At 40.0% G+C, this 20,036-nt stretch overlaps 2 protein-coding genes across 3 annotated transcripts in view; both read right to left on the bottom strand.

Moving 5' to 3' along the window:
- The window catches only part of LOC133643263 (FYVE, RhoGEF and PH domain-containing protein 5-like), a 75,437-nt gene extending 73,345 nt beyond the window's left edge, over positions 1-2,092 (bottom strand). Inside the window, exons 1-2 of one of the 2 annotated variants that reach the window (XM_062037726.1) lie at positions 2,036-2,092; positions 1,735-1,933 (exon numbers count right to left, since the gene is read on the bottom strand). The gene's annotated coding sequence lies outside the window, so the exon portion shown is untranslated. The remainder of the gene's footprint in view (positions 1-1,734; positions 1,934-2,035) is intronic. The other variant, XM_062037727.1, reaches the window with a different exon arrangement.
- A 4,100-nt stretch (positions 2,093-6,192) lies between these two features.
- Positions 6,193-19,282, bottom strand: LOC133643032 (coiled-coil domain-containing protein 174-like). The gene is made up of 11 exons (XM_062037438.1): positions 19,087-19,282; positions 18,861-18,971; positions 18,693-18,793; positions 15,623-15,681; positions 15,406-15,547; positions 15,241-15,336; positions 13,789-13,925; positions 13,620-13,714; positions 12,347-12,494; positions 12,139-12,273; positions 6,193-7,219 (listed from the first exon to the last, which is right to left on the bottom strand). The coding sequence occupies exons 1-11, from the start codon at positions 19,126-19,128 to the stop codon at positions 6,552-6,554; spliced, it is 1,734 nt and encodes a 577-aa protein (XP_061893422.1). The 5' UTR covers positions 19,129-19,282; the 3' UTR covers positions 6,193-6,551.
- Between the last annotated feature and the right edge of the window lie 754 nt (positions 19,283-20,036).

The following is a 20,036-nucleotide window of genomic DNA, read 5'->3' as shown; positions in this document are numbered from 1 at the left end:
AATGTGCGGCCCTCAGTGGAAAAAGTTTGGACACCCCTGGTCTAAAACAATTTTTAATTTTGGCCGTCAGCGAGGAAAAATCCAGCAATTAGCCGCACTGTCTTACTAGCTGCAGGGTTCAAAGCTTAGGAAACATGTACCGTATTTTTTGGAGTATAAGTCGCTGAGGAGTATAAGTCGCACCAGCCGAAAATGCATAATAAAGAAGGAAAAAAACATATAAGTCGCATTTTTTTGGGGAAATGTATTTGATAAAAGCCAACACCAAGAATAGACATTTGAAAGGCAATTTAAAGAATAGTGAACAACAGGCTGAATAAGTGTACGTTATATGAGGCATAAATAACCAACTGAGAAGGTGCCTGGTATGTTAACGTAACATATTATGGTAAGAGTCATTCAAATAACTATACATGCTATACGTTTACCAAACAATCTGTCACTCCTAATCGCTAAATCCCATGAAATCTTATACGTCTAGTCTCTTACGTGAATGAGATAAATAATATTATTTGATATTTTACGCTAATGTGTTAATCATTTCACACATAAGTCGCTCCTGAGTATAAGCCGCACCCCCGGCCAAACTATGAAAAAAACTGCGACTTATAGTCCGAAAAATACGGTACTTAATATATATACATAATAAATGAAGTGGCCCTGCGATGAGGTGGCGACTTGTCCAGGGTGTACCCCGCCTTCCGCCCGATTGTAGCTGAGATCGGGGTCGCGGGGGGCGCTGGAGCTTAAGGGAATAAGCGGTAGAAAATGGATGGATGGAATAAATGAAGTGTGTGTACTAATCCAAAATGTGTGCGGTGTGTGACTATGTGTAGAGATTGGCTGTAGTAGCTGTAGGGGACGGCGTGGCGCGGTTGGGAGAGCGGCCGTGCCAGAAACATGAGGGTTCCTGGTTCGATCCCCAGCTTCTACACTGCAAAAAGTGAAATCTAAGTAAGATTAAATATCTCAAATAAGGGTGATATTTGCTTATTTTCTGTGCGAAAAGATAATTCTTCTCACTTAGCAGATTTTATGTTAGAGTGTTTTACTTGTTTTAAGGGTTTTGGTCCTAAATGATCTCAGTAAGATATTACAGCTTGTTGCTGAGATTTGATGACCTATATTGAGTAAAACATGCTTGAAACTAGAATATCAACTGTTGCAAAAAAGCTGTGTCATCAACACTCACAAGTATAAAACTACTTTTTTAAAGTAATCATTTCTTATTTCAAGCATGGAAGAAAAAAATCATGACTTTGACACAATTGTGTCCCCTAATTAAAACCGATGCCAAATGGACTTTGCAGTTTTATTTTAAATGAAACAATAGAAAATACATACTCATTTAGTAGTACAGTTATTAGTGAGATTATACTTATTTTAAGGAACTTTTGGGTTCATAATTTTACTTGTTTTGGAAAGTCTTGACAAGCCAAATTGTCTTGTTCTATTGGCAGATAATTTTGCTTAGTTCAAATAAAATACCCCTAATTTATTTAAATTTTTTTCTTGTTTTTGAACATTGACTTTTTGCAGTGTACCAACCTAGTCACGTCCGTTGTGTCCTTGAGCAAGACACTTCACCCTTGCTCCTGATGGGTCGTGGTTAGCGCCTTGCATGGCAGCTCCCGCCATCAGTGTGTGAATGTGTGTGTGAATGGGTGAATGTGGAAATAGTGTCAAAGCGCTTTGAGTACCTCGTAGGTAGAAAAGCGCTATACAAGTATTTACCATAGTGTGTTACCGGTAGTGTCCAATAGGGGCGAGGCAGGCTCGTAGGTCCGTGAGCACAGGCAGGAAGTCGGGGTCTATAGCCAGGCGTCAAAAGTCTGTGTCCGGGCGGGAGGTCGCGATCCGAGATGCAGCCAGGGAACCAGAGGGAACGCGGGGAGACGAGACTCACGGCTTGGGACGTGGGAACGGTGGCAGGCTGCAGAGAGGCGACAAGGAGGACACGAGACAAATAAACACAACGGGGGGAGAAAACACAGGGAGAGAAACGAATACATAGAGCTTGACAGGTTGGGCTTACTGTACAGGACAGGTCGCTACGTTCTGGCCCGGAACGCCAGGTCCGCACTGGCTTAAGAAGCCCAGGAAGGTCATCGGCGACAGGTGTGATGAGTGCTGATTGATTGCAGCTGTGCACCGGCGCGGCTTCTGCAGGTGTGGCGTGCGCAGGTGCGCTCTTGGAGGTGCGCATTCCGCACTTTAAAGTTTGCAGCTTCGCTCAATATTTTTTTAAAGCATATTCTACGTATTTTTGGACTGAAATAAGTATTTTGAAGCCAAAAAATGGCCAGACTTACAGTAGTATTGGCCACGACATGAAACCAAACCAATCAGAGCGTGTCGTTCAGTATCGTGGCCACTGATTGGCTCAAAAAAAAGAGTGTAAAGGGTGACTACATGGATGTTATTTCATGTCTGAAGAGCTCTCATAATGTTAAAACCTATATAATAACCATCTGCATGGTATTAAGCACAGGTGTCCAACTCAAGGGCCGGGGGCCAAATCGGGCTCGTCACATCGTTTTATGTGGCCCGTGAAAGCCTGGAAACCATACGGGTCAATTAAGTACTTTTATCTTTTCTGACCTGATATAATCCCTCTTTCCGTTTTGACAGAAATAAATACATCTACTACCAGCAATTGCACGTATTTTTACTCAATATTATAATGTAACAAATGTATTATCATTTGAACAGAACACATTTTCTTAAAATAAAAATGAATACTCAACTGTGTGCTTGACTTATGTGTTAACCTGTAATAATAATGTTCTTAAGGTGATGAATTGTTAGTTACATTTGTGTGAATTTAGGTTGGAAAGTAGTTATAATCTGTAACAATAACTAACTATTAGTTTTGTGTTTCCAAATAATTGTTCCAAAAAAAAACCAAATCTGATGGAAAATAGTTATAATCTGTAATATTAAAATTATTAGTTTTGTTTCCTAATAATGTAACAAACATGATTAAGTATTACAAACTTTTTTTTTGTTCAGAAGAAAAAAATCTGACAAACTGTAGTTATAATCTGTAAAAACAATGAACTATTTGTTTTGTTTCCTAATAATGTAACACATCTAACATACATCACAAAACGTGTTTTGTTCAAATAAAAATAAATATCCGACTTATGATTTCGAAGGAAGTTGTCCATTAAATTGTAATTATTAACAGATTTTACAGTAAAAAAAAAACTAAACATAAAACAGCTGCTGTTGCCAGAATGTTACTGTTAAAAAAAAGGGTTACTATTTTTCTTTTTATAGTAATACACCGTAATAATTCAATAATTGTACGCACTCGGCACGGTTCCTTTCCAAGATTTCTTCTTGTTCCCTATTTTGGGCATTTAGAGTTTTTCTTTGCGGGTTCAGATCAGGGGATTTCACACACACACACACACACACACACACACACACACACACACACACACACACACACACACACACACACACACACACACACACACACACACACACACACACACACACACACACACACACACACACACACACACACACACACACACACACACACACACACACACACACACACATATATATATACACATTCATACATATATACATACATACATACTGTATATATAAACACATTAATACATATATATACATACACACATGTACAGTATATACACGTGTATATACTGTATATTTACATGATTACATATAATATAAAGCATATATAATTAATAATTACTATAATAGAATAATAAGAGTATGTGAAAGTTCAACTCCTACCTTGTTTACTTCCGTGACGACCTCTTTAAAGCTTTGTAATCAGAAATATTAAGCAGTTAAAAGTCAAACACTGGTAAGCGTGGAGAGTGTTTTGCCTATTTTCACCATCATGCCTTGCAATTTATTTAAATGGGTGTAATTGAAAAAAAAATTATGGTGATAGGACTTTTTCATTAATTATATCCACAAAGTTCAGTGAGCAAGTTGTGTTGTGTGTGTGACCGTGTGTTGAATTTTTGTGCTGGTTGATTTTTTTTTTCCTGCACAATGACTAGGAAAGGTTGTTTGGATCGGGTCATATAAAGTAATGCTGTGCTAGTGAGATCAAGTACAAAAAGATCATGGTGACTAACCGGAGTTCCACAAGATGGTAACAAACTGCCACCTGTCAACCCCCTGGGTATGTAGTTTTGTTATGAAAACACCCCACACAGTCAAGTTGCTCATTGAAATGGAACTTGTGCCGTCGTCTTGCAGGCCTAATTGAGGATACCAGAGGGCTGCATTTTGGGCAACCCTGTCCTAGTGGCTAAGCATCATTATAAAAAGACATCGAGACTCAGTTTGATTGGCTGTGGAAGAAGAATGAAATAAAAGAAGAAACAGCAGCACCTAGTGGTTGTTGGTAGAATAATCATACACCCATTGGCCTCTTTGTGTGTGTAGTTCATTGTGATCCAGCACAATATTAATAAACAGCTACATATGCTTTTACTAAGCTAATAATGCTTTCACTATTAATGTACAAATACAGTTGTACAATTTCAAAGATTATTTTAAGACCAATTTGCAAATTCATGATCCTAATACTAGACAAACTGATAATCTCCGTCCTATCTTTGGCCGTATCACTTTTAGCCAGTTTTCCATTAAACACAGAGGTCCTTTACTGTGGAATACTCACCTATGTATTGCAAACTCCTCATCTTCACTCACTAACTTTAAACTTAGATTAATGGCCAGCCTGATGAATCAACATTCTCCATTTGTTCCTACCTTATAATGTAGCCCTATACTTCACTATCCACACAAGGTAGACTACTTGTTGTGTAATTTTTTACATACTATGTTTAATTTTGTTTGTTAATTTACTGCTTTAGGTGAGAACCTTGCATAAACCCTGCTTGGGTTTCTTTTCTCACCTGCATTTATTTCGTATTACGTATTCCTCATTACTCATTGTGCGAATAACTAAAAAAATAAATAAAAGACTGTCTATTGTTGTGACTTGGATGAAGATCAGGGGCCGTATTTATCAAGCGTCTTAGAGTGCCATTTTACACTTAAGTCCTGAGAATTTGCGAAATTTAGTCCTACTCTCAAACTTAAGAATAAAAGCTATTTATCAACTTTCTTAAGTCTAAGAATCACTCCTACTCTCCACGATATTTAAGAGACCTTCAGAGGTGTCTTAAGTGGTTAGGAGTTGCCAGCGGGGGATGGCACTGAGGCGAGAGAGACGTGCGCCAACGTTCTGGGAGCGGAAGGATGTCCTGGCTTTGTTTGATGACGAGCAGCTGATCAAACGGTATCGTTTAGACAGAGTGGGTATTATTTTTGTCACAGATTTAATAATTTTCGATTCCTTGTTGATTTCTGCATGTGGCTGCAGTGGGCTAGTATATATATAGAGCCACCCACACCAGTTTCAAGTTAGTTGCCTACGGTAATTAATGAATTGGAAAGAAAATGTTATGAGAAGTAACGTATGTGTGTGTGTGGCCCTTTAATAGGTGACAGCATGTGAGGTGAGTGACGTCAGTGAGTGTGTGGGCGAGAGAAGAGAGGGAGCGGTAGCGTGAGTGCGGGCGGGGACTAGTTTGTTTTGTGTTGGATTGGCTGTGTGCAAGCAATCAATAAAGCAAGATTTGCAACTAATCGCCGGACTCATCATTCACTCTAAAGTCGTCCGCTGTGGAGACCCACTGCCGGGTAAAGTGAAGGGTGTTGCCCCGAGCATACATCCTGGAGAAATGTCTCCCCTGCACTCTTCGACTACGGTCTGGGAACAGGAAGCAGGAAAGGTGCAACAAAAAGAAAACATTTATTTTTGATTCATTGCCAATATTGTTTGTTTTGTATTATATTGTCAAAATATACACTCCCATTGTCCACTTAAATATTTCTAAGATATTTATTTATTCTTAGACAACGGATTCCCTTCCGTGATTGGTCATTTCTATGGACACAGAAATTACGTCACCAAAAATTCCGTTTACGGCACATAGTAATGTCATAATTCAGCTCTGAGTGTGACACTTAAGATTCAGTCCTACACTTCGCTGAAAGTGTGAGTAAGACGCTTGATAACTAACTTTTAAGTGCAGCTTTCAGCAAAGAATTGATTTACTCTTAAGTCAACTCTTAGCAGACTTCTTAGGAGTAATTCTAAGAAGCTTGATAAATACGGCCCCAGAACACATTTTATGCCCTATTTATGTAAAAATCCCAGTAATCCCAAAGGGTTCACATACTTTTTCTTGCAACTGTATGTTCATTATTGTGCTTGTAGTTTGCATCCATCAAACTGAAAGCTGCATCTAATATTTCTATACAGTGATTGTATTGGCTCTCAATAGTGTCTCTAATAAAGTGGCCACTCAGTGCTCCTTGCCATTCTATTTCCCCAATAAACCAAGTCTGAATATTTGCTTCCATTTATTAAATACTAAATGAGTGAAGTGGGATGTTTGACAACATCTCACTTGATGTTGTTACTCACATGTGTGAATTTCATATAAAAGAGATTACCTTCTTGACTTTCTCCACACACTTTATCAGGTGGCGTTCCTGTAGAAAGACAACATGTCATCCAGACATTGGGAGGAGCCTTGAGGGGGCTGCTGAGCCTGTGGAACCTCTGTGGGTAGCGGGGGCGGCTGAGGTAGAACGGGGTCCGTGGGTCGCGGGGCCGGCTGAGGTAGGACGGGGTCCATAGGTCCTGGGGCCGGCTGAGGTGGGATGGGGTTTGTGGGTCGCGGGTGCGACTGGAACTGGAAGGGACGCGGCATAGGGGGTGGACACTGTGGAGGGTACTGGTTTTGGCAGGGAGGCCGTAAGTGGGGAAATGGGAAAGGTGGACATACAAATTGGGGAGGAGCAAAATGTGGATACATAGGAGGAGGGGGATAGTGGCGGTTGGCAGGGGGAGGAGCGGGAGGGCGACATGGGGGCGGAGGCTGTGGTTGGACTGGGGGGTTTTGTGTAGGAGGATGAGGGAGAGGAGGGGGAGCAACTTTAGCAGCAGGCTGCGGATCGTCCTTTTTCTCAGTGGTCTCATCCGGGCCTTGTGTCCCCTTAAATGACATTTTAGGAATCTTCTTTTCTGGGATGCGTGTCTTTGCATGTCTTGGACGCCACTCCTCGGAAAAGTATGCGGAGGGAGGCGCAAACTCGGACTCTCGCTCATCCTGACGCCGGCCTTTCCACTCACTGAACATGGATTCTGGGATACAAAAAGTAAAAACATTGTAAAAATGTGTTGTTATTGAAACCATGACTGGCTTCGAATGTATTAACAAACAGAGTATTTGTTACAAACTGTTCAAACTCCTCACCTTCAGCAGGTCTTACAAATCACTGTATGCCAAAACAACCTGTCATAAAAACTAGGGATGTCCAATAATGGCTTTTTGCCGATATCCTATATTCCGATATTGTCCAACTCTTTAATTGCCTATACCAGGGGTCGGCAACCCGCGGCTCCGGAGCCGCATGCGGCTCCTTGACCACTCTGATTCGGCTCAGCTACATGCATGCCGACCCCCTCGATTTTCCCAGGAGACTTGGGATGTCAGTGTCTCTCATAGACTACTCCCAGGGAAAAATAATCCTATTAACACTCTAATTACTATATAAAGGGCGTGCCCTAATTGCACTGCAGTAATTGTCCTCTATAGCATTTACTTACAGCGTGCGAGGCCAGCCACATGTTGTTTGTTGTTATTACTTGCTCACACAGGAGACAGCAAAGCATACTTACTCATCAGCCACACAGCTTACACTGACGGTAGCCGTATCAAACAACTTCAACATTGTTACGTTACAAATATGCGCCACACTGTGAACCCACACCAAAAAAGAATGAAAAACACATTTCTGGAGAACATCCCACTGTAACACAACATAAACACAACACAACCATTACCCAGAATCCCATGCAGTCCTAACTCTTCCGGTCTACATTATACACCCCGCTACCACCAAATCCCCCCACACATCAACCCCCCCCCCCCCCTCTTCGTGGTTGGTTGAGCGGAAGAGTTAGGGCTGCATGGGATTCTGGGTATTGGTACCGTCAGTGTAAGATGTGTGGCTGCTGAGTTAGTAGCCTTGCTGTCTCTGACGTGAGCAAGCTAAAGCTGCATTCCACTTATGGCCGAGCAGGTACACTGATTGGGCAGACTGTAGAGGGCGCCAAATGCAGTGTCATCACACTGATATTCGGGAGTTGGCAAGTGTGACGCAAGCGACATACATTCAAAACTCGCGGGCTGCACTAACATCAAATTCCCACATTAAAGTGCGTGCCGGTGCGTGTGTCTGAGACCCCTGGTTAACATAGCACAAAGCATGTAAGCTTTGTATGCGGTGTTTTTCATTTTAAATTTTAAAAACATTTTTGTGGCTCCCATTACTTTCTTTAATGTGTGAAACTTGCCAAAATGGCTCTTTGGCAAGCTCTTTGTGGTAAAGGTTGCCGACCCCTGGCCTATACCGATATCAACCGATACCGATATATACAGTTGTGGAATTAACACATTATTATGCCTCATTTGGACAACCAGGTATGGTGAAGATAAGGTCCTTTTTAAAAAAAATTATAAAATAAAATAAGATGAATAAATTAAAGTAAAACAATATAAAAACAGTTACATAGAAAGTAGTAATTAATGAAAATGAGTAAAATGAACTGTTAAAGGTTAGTACTATTAGTGGAGCAGCAGCACACACAATCATGTGTGCTTACGGACTGTATCCCTTGCAGACTGTATTGATATATATTGATATATAATGTAGGAACCAGAATATTAATAACAGAAAGAAACAACCCTTTTGTGTGAATGAGTGTGAATGAGTGTAAATGGGGGAGGGAGGGATGTTTTTTGGGTTGGTGCACTAATTGTAAGTGTATCATGTGTTTTTATGTTGATTTAATAAAAATAAAAATAAAATCTAATTTAAAAAAACAAAAAACCGATACCGATAATTTCCGAGATTACATTTTAAAGCATTTATCGGACGATAATATCGGCAGGCCGATATTATTGGACATCTCTAATAAAAACAGTTTCTTCCCTCAGTCTATCAATCTAATGAATGCTCTTAAATAACTTATCTGTCACTGTCAATGTACCAACTCATGTTCATGTCGTCATCTGTTTGCTTTTGCTTTATTCCCCTTGAACATATCAGAGTAGTTATTTAAGTACTTGTTTATATTTTTAGTTAATCGTTAATAGTCATTGTTTATGACTTAATTTTATTTGGAAGATCCATGCAGTTACAATATGATGCATCACATATTTCCCAGTTTCTCTTCACAACATGTCCGAAAAGGATTATGAAAAAACAGATTGTATTAATCTTTTTCCATTTCATAGCAATTGCTAACACATTCACTTCCTGTTCTTAAATTGTAAACAATTTAACTCCATAAATATTAAAGCTCTCAATAAATACTTAAATATTTGTAATTCACAAATGAGATGAATAAGATTACCTCATTTTTAATAAGGTTCAAAATGTTGATCAGAATTATTCTTACTTGTACTTTGTAAAGACTTTGAATTTGAACAGTTTCTTTAACTGGATCATATTAGTACATTGTTTATTAATATGTTCCATAATTCAATTCCACTTACTGATAAATGATAGATGTTTGCATGGAACAAAGAGCACAGTCTACCAAGTGTAATTCCTTGGGAGTTAAACATGATTGTGACGAGAGCGGTGGTGTATGTGTGATGTGATGTGTGGGGCGGCGAACAGCGTAGAGGATAATTAATTAATTAAATAAATTAAATAATTTAATTAAAATTAAATTATTTAATTAAAATTATTTAATTTATTAATAATTTAATAAAGTTTTAATAATGCAAATATTCCAACGTTGACTTACATTTATTTAAGAATGGAAGTTATGGCAAGCAGGAAAAATATTTATTTAAACTATTTTCACATTGAGGCTATAAAGCATGTTTTATCAAGTGACTCGATTAATCGAACAAACTAATGGATAGATTACTAAAATAATCAATAGCTGCAGCCCTGGTTGTCACAGTCAAACGGCTGTGTGACCTTGTCCGCATTGACTCACTGAAAGTATCTCTTCTCCCTTCTTGTTGCTCATTTAACAATGCACAAATGTTCCCAGTGTGGGCACTTTCCACTGAGTTGCATCATAAGCCCTCAACCCCCTCCAAACTGAACCTACTCCCCCCCTCCCGCCTTTTATTCAGTGTATAACGAATAACGCATCTCTCTTCCTATTGCGCACTCCTTACATACTTTGCTATGAATGTGACTAAGGCTGAAACGACGCGTCGACATAGTCGACATCATCGGTTACGTAAATGCGTCAACGCCGTTTTTGTGCGTCGACGCGTCGCATATTTACGTCACATTACCGTCATGGCGGAGCGCAAAGCAGACGATGCGAGCGGTGCGAGCGAGGGGAAAAAAGCACGACAAAAGTCGTCAAAAGTGTGGGAGTATTTCAATAAACGGCCTAATAATGTTGTTGTATGCACACTGTGTCGAGCGGAAATGGCCTATCATAGCAGCACGGCTATGAACGAACATTTGAAAAGAAAACATCCGACAGCGTTCTTGCCATCACCATCAACTAGTCAATCGTCCGCGTGAGTATACACAAAAACATGAATGTGTCATTTGTATCTGCGTTGTAAATTCATAAACTTAAGCACCGTTTCGCTCTGAGAGGCGCGTTTGGCGTGCCTGTTCAGTGTTTACAAAGACGCGCTCCTCTTTAACGCTAACGTTAATTAGTTGGCAAGGTTTCCAAATCTGGCAATGCTGGCTCGGTCTTACCTCTCAGTTCCAGCCACATCGACCCCTTCTGAGCGCCTATTTTCAGCTGCTGGGAATATTGTGAACAAGAAAAGAACCAGCCTCACCCCAGAGCATGTAGACATGCTAACCTTTCTTCATTACAACTGTTAGTCACTCACTGGAATGAGTAGAATTGGTTATTGTGTACTGTGTTGGACTGGATGTTTATTTTGCACATTTTAAAAGCAATACTTAATGTTTACAGTGCTCCAGAATATTTAGATTGGCACTTTTTGTGCTGGATGTTTATCTTTATTTTTGCACATTTTAGCAAATAAGCAATACTTTTACTTTTGTTGAAATGTTTACACTGTTGTTACAGAATATTACGTTTTGCACTTTTTTGTATTGGATGTTTATCTTTATTTTTGCACATTTTAAAGCAAAATAAGCAATACTTTTACTTTTGAAATGCTTATACTATTGCAGAATATTAAGATTTGCACTGGATGTTGACTTTTATATTTGCACATTAAAAAGCAAATAAGCTACTTTTAATTTTGTTAAATGTTAAAAGTTTTAAATGTTTACATTGTTACAGAATATTTTGTCATGTTGTTGTCAATGTTGACTGAGTGGCCATACTTTTTTTTTTGTAAATAAAAGCCATGCCTTTTGAAAAAACTGGCCTACATTTATTTTTTCATCTTCATTTTAAATAAAAAAACAATCGGTAAAAGGAAAAATAATCTATAGATTAATCGAAAAAATAATCTTTTGATTAATCGATAGAAAAATAATCGTTAGCTGCAGCCTTAAATGTGACCTGGGCCTTATGAGATGTTCGAGCGTCTCATATACATCTAAAAGACAATTTTGTTTGACTACTTGATTAGAAAAATTCCCTGGTTGGTTGACATTTCTCCCATTTTACGATATCCTAATATCACTTTCATGGTGTTGGCTTCACTTTTCTTTGACGCACTGCCTTCAGAATAGTACGCCGTATGCTTGGGGGGAAAAAAGGTCATGAAAACAAACAAAAGTGCCATGTTTCCTCAGACTAGCTACACGTGAATGTGTATTCTTGCAACTACGTACTCTTCCGCCACAACATAGTTCCTTTGCTTCTTATACAGTGTTAAATCATTGCAACAAGGACTGCCTGATTGCGTTTTGTTCCTCACCATAGTTTGCTTTAACGCCTCTTTTAGGCTTTTCTTCACAATCATTTTCTCTGAGAGCATTTTACAACCCTTCAGCGTTGTCGCCCGACTCCTACAAGGCCTTAACATACTTGATGCATTACGGCAGAAAGATTTATGGGGAGTCAGCAAAGCACAACTGTACCTTTGCCTCTGTCCCATTCTCGGACATAAGGGACTCCAGGTTTGGTATCCCTCCTTTCCTGAATCTCCACTTCCACCTTCTTCAGTATGCTGACCTCTGGTGGTGGAGGCGAGGGCGCCATATCATCCTCCTCTTCTGTGAGAAACAACTCATAAAATGTATAAAACGTCTTCATTACTAACAGATCAAAGAATGGTGTGATTCTAACCTTCCTTCTCTTCCTCGACCGGTTCTTCTTCTGAAACAACACCGCCCTTCGCCTTAACCTTCCTCTGCTTTATTTTGGCCAGTCTGGCTCGCAGGATGGCCTTCTTCTTCTCTTTCAGTCGTTCTCGCTTGCTGCGCTGGTCGGTTGTCTGACAAAAGTGGCAATGATGGTACAACTTACTGTGTACAATAATGCATACAATACATGGGAATACACACAAGAATTCACAAAATTAAGCACGCTTCTTACCGAGGATGTCGTTGTGGCTTGTACAGCCCTTTGAGACACTTGTGATTTAGGGCTATATAAATAAACATTGATTGATTGATTGATTGATTATATTTCAGCAACAGAAGGGCAATACTATAGAGCAGAGGTGTCAAAGTCGTTTTCACTGAGGGCCACACCGCAGTTGTTTGGCCCCAGAGGGCCGTTTGTAACAGTGAATATTATTATTACACAATTTGTTATGCATTTTATTAGTAGAGTTTAAAAAAACTAAAATGTAAAATAAATATGGTAAGTTGCAATAATTTTACCTCAAAATGTAGTAAATATTACTGTAAATGGAAAAATAGTACTGCTGTTTCTATTCTTAAAAAAAGGCAGCTCAGTTGCCAGAATTTTACTGTAAAATTTACTTTTTTTTTTTTTTACTGTGAATAAAAAAAAAGAAGCAATTTTACAGCAAAATTTTGGCACACGAGTTGCCAGTTTTTTTTGGTTTTTTTACCGCAAATTAACTGTAGATTTTTCAGTGTTTTACTGTACCGGTAAATGCCAAAACGGCACCTCATTTTATGATGGGGTCCCTGGGATTCCATTTTGAAGATTCCTAGCACAAACACTGTTACGTATGGCTAGCTTGTGTGCTTAGCTTCTGTGTAGCTGCTAGGCTGCAATATTGTTCAATTAAGGACACTCATTACTATGTTTAGCGTGTGTACTAAGCTCTTGTGTAGCTCTGCACAATTAAAGGCGCTGCTCGTATCAGAGCAATTATAAATGAGATTTTAGAGGCAAGCCGATATAATCTAGCTCTTATTTTTATTATTGGATCAAGACACCACTACTTGTGTTTCCCTCTACTGCATCTACACAATAATGGCTGGGTTTTGACTCATTTTCAGTGGATAAGTAAATCTATGCAAGCTGTACCCTGACTACTCTAAACTATATCCAAGTTTCAATTCCATAGTACTGTCCTTTGAGAAGATATTGCGTGCACATTATATATTTGTAACATGTGACAAATTCAAATGCAGTCGCTCACCTGATCCCTCAGCATGTCTAAGGTCTTCCTCTGCTTTGCCCGATTCTCCTCGTCCTGAGCGAAGGCAAAGTAGCCAACACCCAGGTCCCGAGCCTCTGACGGTCGACACAAAAGTACCAAGATGAAGAACTTGGAACTCCAAACCGGTAAAGCCACATCCATTGCTAACCTTGGGCCCTGATGTCTTCGTAGTGAAGGGGTCCAACGGGCTTCTTCATGGCCTCCTCTTCTTCTCGCTCCCACTCCTGCCTCTGGAGGTCTCGGCGCATGTCCTCTGACAGTAAGGTCTTGTCAGTGGTCACTCTTCTAGATAGAACACATTAAAAAAGATGTACGGCATGTCAATCAGTGCCTTAAAGGCCTACTGAAAGCCACTACTAGCGACCACGCAGTCTGATAGTTTATATATCAATGATGAAATCTTAACATTGCAACACATGCCAATACGGCCGGGTTAGCTTACTAAAGTGCAATTTTAAATTTTGTGCCGAAATATCCTGCTGAAAACGTTTCGGTATGATGACGTTTGCGCGTGACGTCACAGATTGTAGAGGACATTTTGGGACAGCATGGTGGCCAGCTATTAAGTCGTCTGTTTTCATCGCAACATTCCACAGTATTCTGGACATATGTGTTGGTGAATCTTTTGCAATTTGTTCAATGAACAATTGAGACAGTAAAGAAGAAAGCTGTAGATGGGAAGCGGTGTATTGCGGCCGGCTGCAGCAACACAAACACAGCCGGCGTTTCATTGTTTACATTCCCGAAAGATGACAGTCAAGCTTTACCATTGGCCTGTGGAGAACTGGGACAACAGAGACTCTTACCAGGAGGACTTTGAGTTGGATACGCAGACGCGGTACCGTGAGTACGCAGCTGCGGCTTCCAAACATTTGATCGCTTGCCCGTACGTGCGTGCCGCTATGTGCATGTCACGTACGTAACTTTGGGGACTTTGGGGAAATATATGTGCTGTATGAACTTTGGGGAGGTGAACGGTACTTTGGGCTGTGGGATTGAGTGTGTTGTGCGGGTGTTTGAGTTGTATTGGTGGGTTATATGGACGGGAGGGGGGTGGTGTTTGTTATGCGGGATTAATTTGTGGCATATTAAATATAAGCCTGGTTGTGTTGTGGCTAATAGAGTATATATATGTCTTGTGTTTATTTACTGTTTTAGTCATTCCCAGCTGAATATCAGGTCCCACCCGCCTCTCACAGCATCTTCCCTATCTGAATCGCTTCCAATGCCCTCTAGTCCTTCACTCTCACTTTCCTCATCCACAAATCTTTCATCCTCGCTCAAATTAATGGGGAAATCGTCGCTTTCTCGGTCCGAATCGCTCTCGCTGCTGGTGGCCATGATTGTAAACAATGTGCAGATGTGAGGAGCTCCACAACCGGTGACGTCACGCTACTTCCGGTACAGGCAAGGCTTTTTTTATCAGCGACCAAAAGTTGCGAACTTTATCGTCGATGTTCTCTACTAAATCCTTTCAGCAAAAATATGGCAATATCGCGAAATGATCAAGTATGACACATAGAATGGACCTGCTATCCCCGTTTAAATAAGAAAATCGCATTTCAGTAGGCCTTTAAAATGTTTCTTGAATGTCGATTACCCATTTCCATGAAGGTCTTGGTCTAGTTTCTTAAAATCTGGCAAGTCCTTCTTCATACACCGGCGAGATCGTCCCAAAGCGTCCACAAAGTCCACCCTGCAAAGATGATTTCAGGTGATTCATCCGGTCAACATCGTGGAAACCGATACAAAGATGGACTATTACCATTCCTCATCCGGGTTCTGAGGAGGGGGAACAGGAGACAATCTTCCCGTTTCTTCGTCCTCACTTTCTGCGCGTCCTTCTCTTCTTTTGTCAATAATCTTCTGAGCAAAATCCACCAGGTACAAACCCTCGGTTTCTTCATCTGACACATTTCAAGACACTGTCAATAGCAGGCATTTCGAACGAGATGCAAGTGGGAGTGTCACGTATGACCAACCTGGAAAGTCTCCTTTCGTCATCTGCTCGTAGAGTTTGGCTTTCTCCTCCAGCTTGCTCCTGACGGGAACAAAAAACTGGTCAGGTGCCATTCAATTATGTCCTTTAGGACTGCAGGTGGGTATCGTTAACATTTTAACTGGGGATATTCCGATCAGGGTTTTATGATGCCAATTCCAATACCAATCATCCATGAGTGAGATTGGCCATAATTGTAAAATTTTAAATATATTTATGGTGAGTGCTATTGACAGTAATAATATCAACACACATTTTTGCTAGTCCCTTATTGTCTTTTATTACATACAATTGTTTAAATCACAATAAAGTCAATAGTACACATTAGGGCTGCGAATCTTTGGGTGTCCCACGATTCTATATCGATTTTTGGGGTCACGATTCGATTCAAAATCGATTTTTTTCCCGATTCAAAAGGATTCTCTATTCATTCAATACATAGATTTCAGCAGGATCTACCCCAGTCTGCTGACATGCAAGCAGAGTAGTAGATTTTTGTAAAAAGCTTTTATAATTGTAAAGGACAATGTTTTATCAACTGATTGCAATAATGTAAATTGGTTTTAACTATTAAATGAACCAAAAATATGACTTATTTTATCTTTGTGAAAATATTGGACACAGTGTGTTGTCAAGCCTATGAGATGCGATGCAAGTGTAAGCCACTGTCACACTATTGTTCATTTATTTTTATTTTTATAAATGTCTAATGATAATGTCAATGAGGGATTTTTAATCACTGCTATGTTGAAATTGTAACTAATATTGATACTGTTGTTGATAATAATCATTTTTGTTTTACTACTTTTGGTTTGTTCGGTGTCGTGTTTGTGTCTCCTCTCAATTGCTCTGTTTATTGCAGTTCTGAGTAGGGATGATGTTTGATAAGGAATTATCGAGTTCGAGCCTATTATCGAATCCTCTTATCGAACCGATTCCTTATCGATTCTCTTATGGAGTCCAGATAGGTTGTTGTATATGGAAAAAAACACACAATATTTGGTTTAACAAAAGCTCACTTTTATTATATAATAAAAAAATAAAATCTAATAAATAAATAAATATTGACTGTTACCCACCTAAAAAAATTAAATAAAATAAATAAATATTGACTGTTGTTACCCAAAGAATATTAAGTGGGATTTTTCAGAAAAACAAATATATACAGTAACACAAAAACAAGCTGTCTCTGTGATCACTATAGGTGTATAAATAATAATAGTGTTAAATAAAATCAGTCCCTTGGGCACAAAACTGAAAATAATACGGCTCTCCAAAAAGTGCACTTCTGCTGCTATTTGACATAACTGTTTGTTATGATGCTTTGACATTTTTGCACTTTATTTCTCTATTGAAAGAAAATTCTAAGAAGAGAAAAGTTGTTTGCAAATGTGGTTACAATGCTAAAAAATGAAAAGTTAAAGCTAAAAAAAGAAATACACTTTATTGAGTTAACATTATTTCTTTATGGGGGAAAGATGTTATGAGCTAGAGAATATAACAACTACACTACCCAGCATGCAACGGGAGTTACGAGCATGCGCGGTCACCCCGAAAAGTGTTGCATGTTGCCACGCTGTGAAAGTAAACGTCAAGAACTCAGCCAACACGCCTCGTCTGCATTATTTATAATTAGACAGACAAAACATATACAGTGTGATTTTGTTTTGTTTACAAGGAAAGAAAAACAAAAGTTAAAAAAGGGAGATATGTTGTATATATATGTATGTGCTGCGGTTGTTTTAAGAACGTTGCGACAGCTGCCGTAAAGGAGGTGCGTTGCTAGCCTGGTTGCTATGTTTCCGGTTGGTCGTAAAAGTGTTGGTCATGTGTTTTTACCCTGCTAAAATCTCTCAGTAAAGTTATTCGTTGGATTATACCTTTTGCTTCGAACTTTATTACACCTTGGAGCGCTTTTTCCCATCCATTGTTTTCCTGCTTTCCCTATCTGCGCCTAATGACTGAGCTACATGACGTAATTTCTTGTGATGTCCCACGGAGCATTTCTGGTCGGGACGGGATTCCACTCTTTTTCTTTACTATAGTGGTCTCGATAACGGGTACCGGTTCTCAAAAAGGGATTCGAGTCCGAGGACTGGGTTCTTTTCTTATCAAACAACCGGGAAAACCGGTTTTGAGTATCATCCCTAGTTCTGAGTGTTGCTGGGTCGGGCTTGGTTTTGGAATTGGATTGCATTGTTATGGTATTGCTGTGTATTGTCCTGTTGGATTGATTAACTTAAAAATAAATAAAAAATGAAATAAATAAATAAAATAAATAGATTTTTTAAAAATGAGAATCGATTCGGGTCGCGGGGACAGCAGGGAAGCCCAGACTTCCCTCTCCCCAGCCACTTCGTCCAGCTCCTCCCGGGGGATCCCGAGGCGTTCCCAGGCCAGCCGGGAGACATAGTCTTCCCAACGTGTCCTGGGTCTTCCCCGTGGCCTCCTACCGGTCGGACGTGCCCTAAACACCTCCCTAGGGAGGCGTTCGGGTGGCATCCTGACCAGATGCCCGAACCACCTCAACTGGCTCCTCTCCATGTGGAGGAGCAGCGGCTTTACTTTGAGCTCCCCCCGGATGGCAGAGCTTCTCACCCTATCTCTAAGGGAGAGACCCGCCACCCGGCGGAGGAAACTCATTTGGGCCGCTTGTACCCGTGATCTTGTCCTTTCGGTCATAACCCAAAGCTCATGACCATAGGTGAGGATGGGAACGTAGATCGACCGGTAAATTGAGAGCTTTGCCTTCCGGCTCAGCTCCTTCTTCACCACAACGGATCCATACAGCGATGTATAACTGTATCCCGCTCATGTCAAAAGGGACGAATATTCTTTAACTTGCAAGTTTCTCCCATGAAATTGTTTATTTTTTTTATTCTGGCGGGGGGAAAGTCTATACGTTTTTCCTATTTTCAGTATTTTTCTTACTGAAGTTTGTCACGCTGCAGCGTTTGTTGTTGCAGAATTTACTCCTTGCATTTTTTTAATGGTTTCTGATTATAGATATTTTCTGTGTTTGGCCGTAGAAAGCAGTTTTAAAAAAAACGTACCTTGCATTGTCAATGCTTTGCTGCTCCTCAGCCAGTTGCTCTGCATCTTTGTCAGCTCTTGCAGAAACACCAGAGTTTTGCTTGTTCCAAACGGTAGGTTTCTACAGAGGCAATGAATCATTCATTTGGCTGGACTGCATAGGACATTTCCTTTAGCTTGTAACCTACCTTCACTTTCACTTTCGGTGCTTTATATCCAGCGCTACTGTGTTCTTGTCCAAGTCTCTCCTGCTTGAATTGCTCCTGCTTTCTGTACAGTTCAGCTTTCAGGTCCACCAGCTAATGAAACAAGTACAACTTGACGTTAGCACTTTAGCTGGTTTGCTAAAGGGTACATTTGCTCACTTTACTTCGTCAAACGGCGCTGACGAGATTTGTGAAAATGCATACTTACCGAAGAGGCTGTCACGTCAAACGGCTTTTTCTTTTTGTCCATTTTTAATGTCTTTTCTGTCTCACATTAGCAAAATGTCGCAGTAAGTGTACATCATTAGCTTTTAGTCTTCTTCTACGGTTTAGCTTGTCGGCAATGTTGCTACACCGCCAACCAGTGGCCACACTCATGCACTACACCAGCTATCATTGTGGGGAAAGCAGCACTCGGTCACAGTTTGACATATATTCGTGGAAACCAACTGAATAGCTAAACAATGTTTTTTACGTGCAATGGATGATCAACATTTAGCGTGTGATGCTTCAAGTAAACAAAGCAAGTTAATGTTACTGTTAAATAAATTGGGGGAAAAAACCCTGCAAAACATCACGTCCGCTAGACCAGTGTTTTTCCATCACTGAGATGATCTAATTTCACCTATTTGGGTCAAAATATTTTTTGCAAACCAGTAATCTACCGTATAAGGCGTAACCTTGGACAATAAACTCACCTTTGATCAACACACCACGGACCTTCAAAAAAGAAGTCAACAAAGACTGTCAGCCATCCGTAAACTTGAAGGACTATGTTGCACCTCACCTCCTGTTATTACTTTACCAAAGCATTGTTCAACCCATCCTTATGTACTGTTCCACATGTTTTTTCACTATGCTTACTGTAACCAACCGGACCAAACTCACACGCATTACAAACATAGCAGCTAAAATCTTCGGCCTACCCACACCCAACATTTCAGAATTAAACCACAGGTCCATCATTCGACTGGCAAACACGATAGTCCAGGATATCACTCACCCACTACACCACTAACAGCATGCCTGTCTGACAAGCCTGTAAATGTGTGTTGGTCATGTATGATGTCTTTTTGTTATTTTTGTTTCGTGATGTGTAATGTCTATTGTTCAAATGTACGGCAGTGAAAATGAATTTCCCCAACAGGGACCAATAAA

The sequence above is a fragment of the Entelurus aequoreus genome, linkage group LG26 (genome assembly GCF_033978785.1).
Source record: "Entelurus aequoreus isolate RoL-2023_Sb linkage group LG26, RoL_Eaeq_v1.1, whole genome shotgun sequence".
NCBI lineage: Eukaryota > Metazoa > Chordata > Actinopteri > Syngnathiformes > Syngnathidae > Entelurus > Entelurus aequoreus.
The sequence above is the reverse complement of the archived record's forward strand: the minus strand, read 5'-3'. Positions and strand labels throughout refer to the sequence as shown.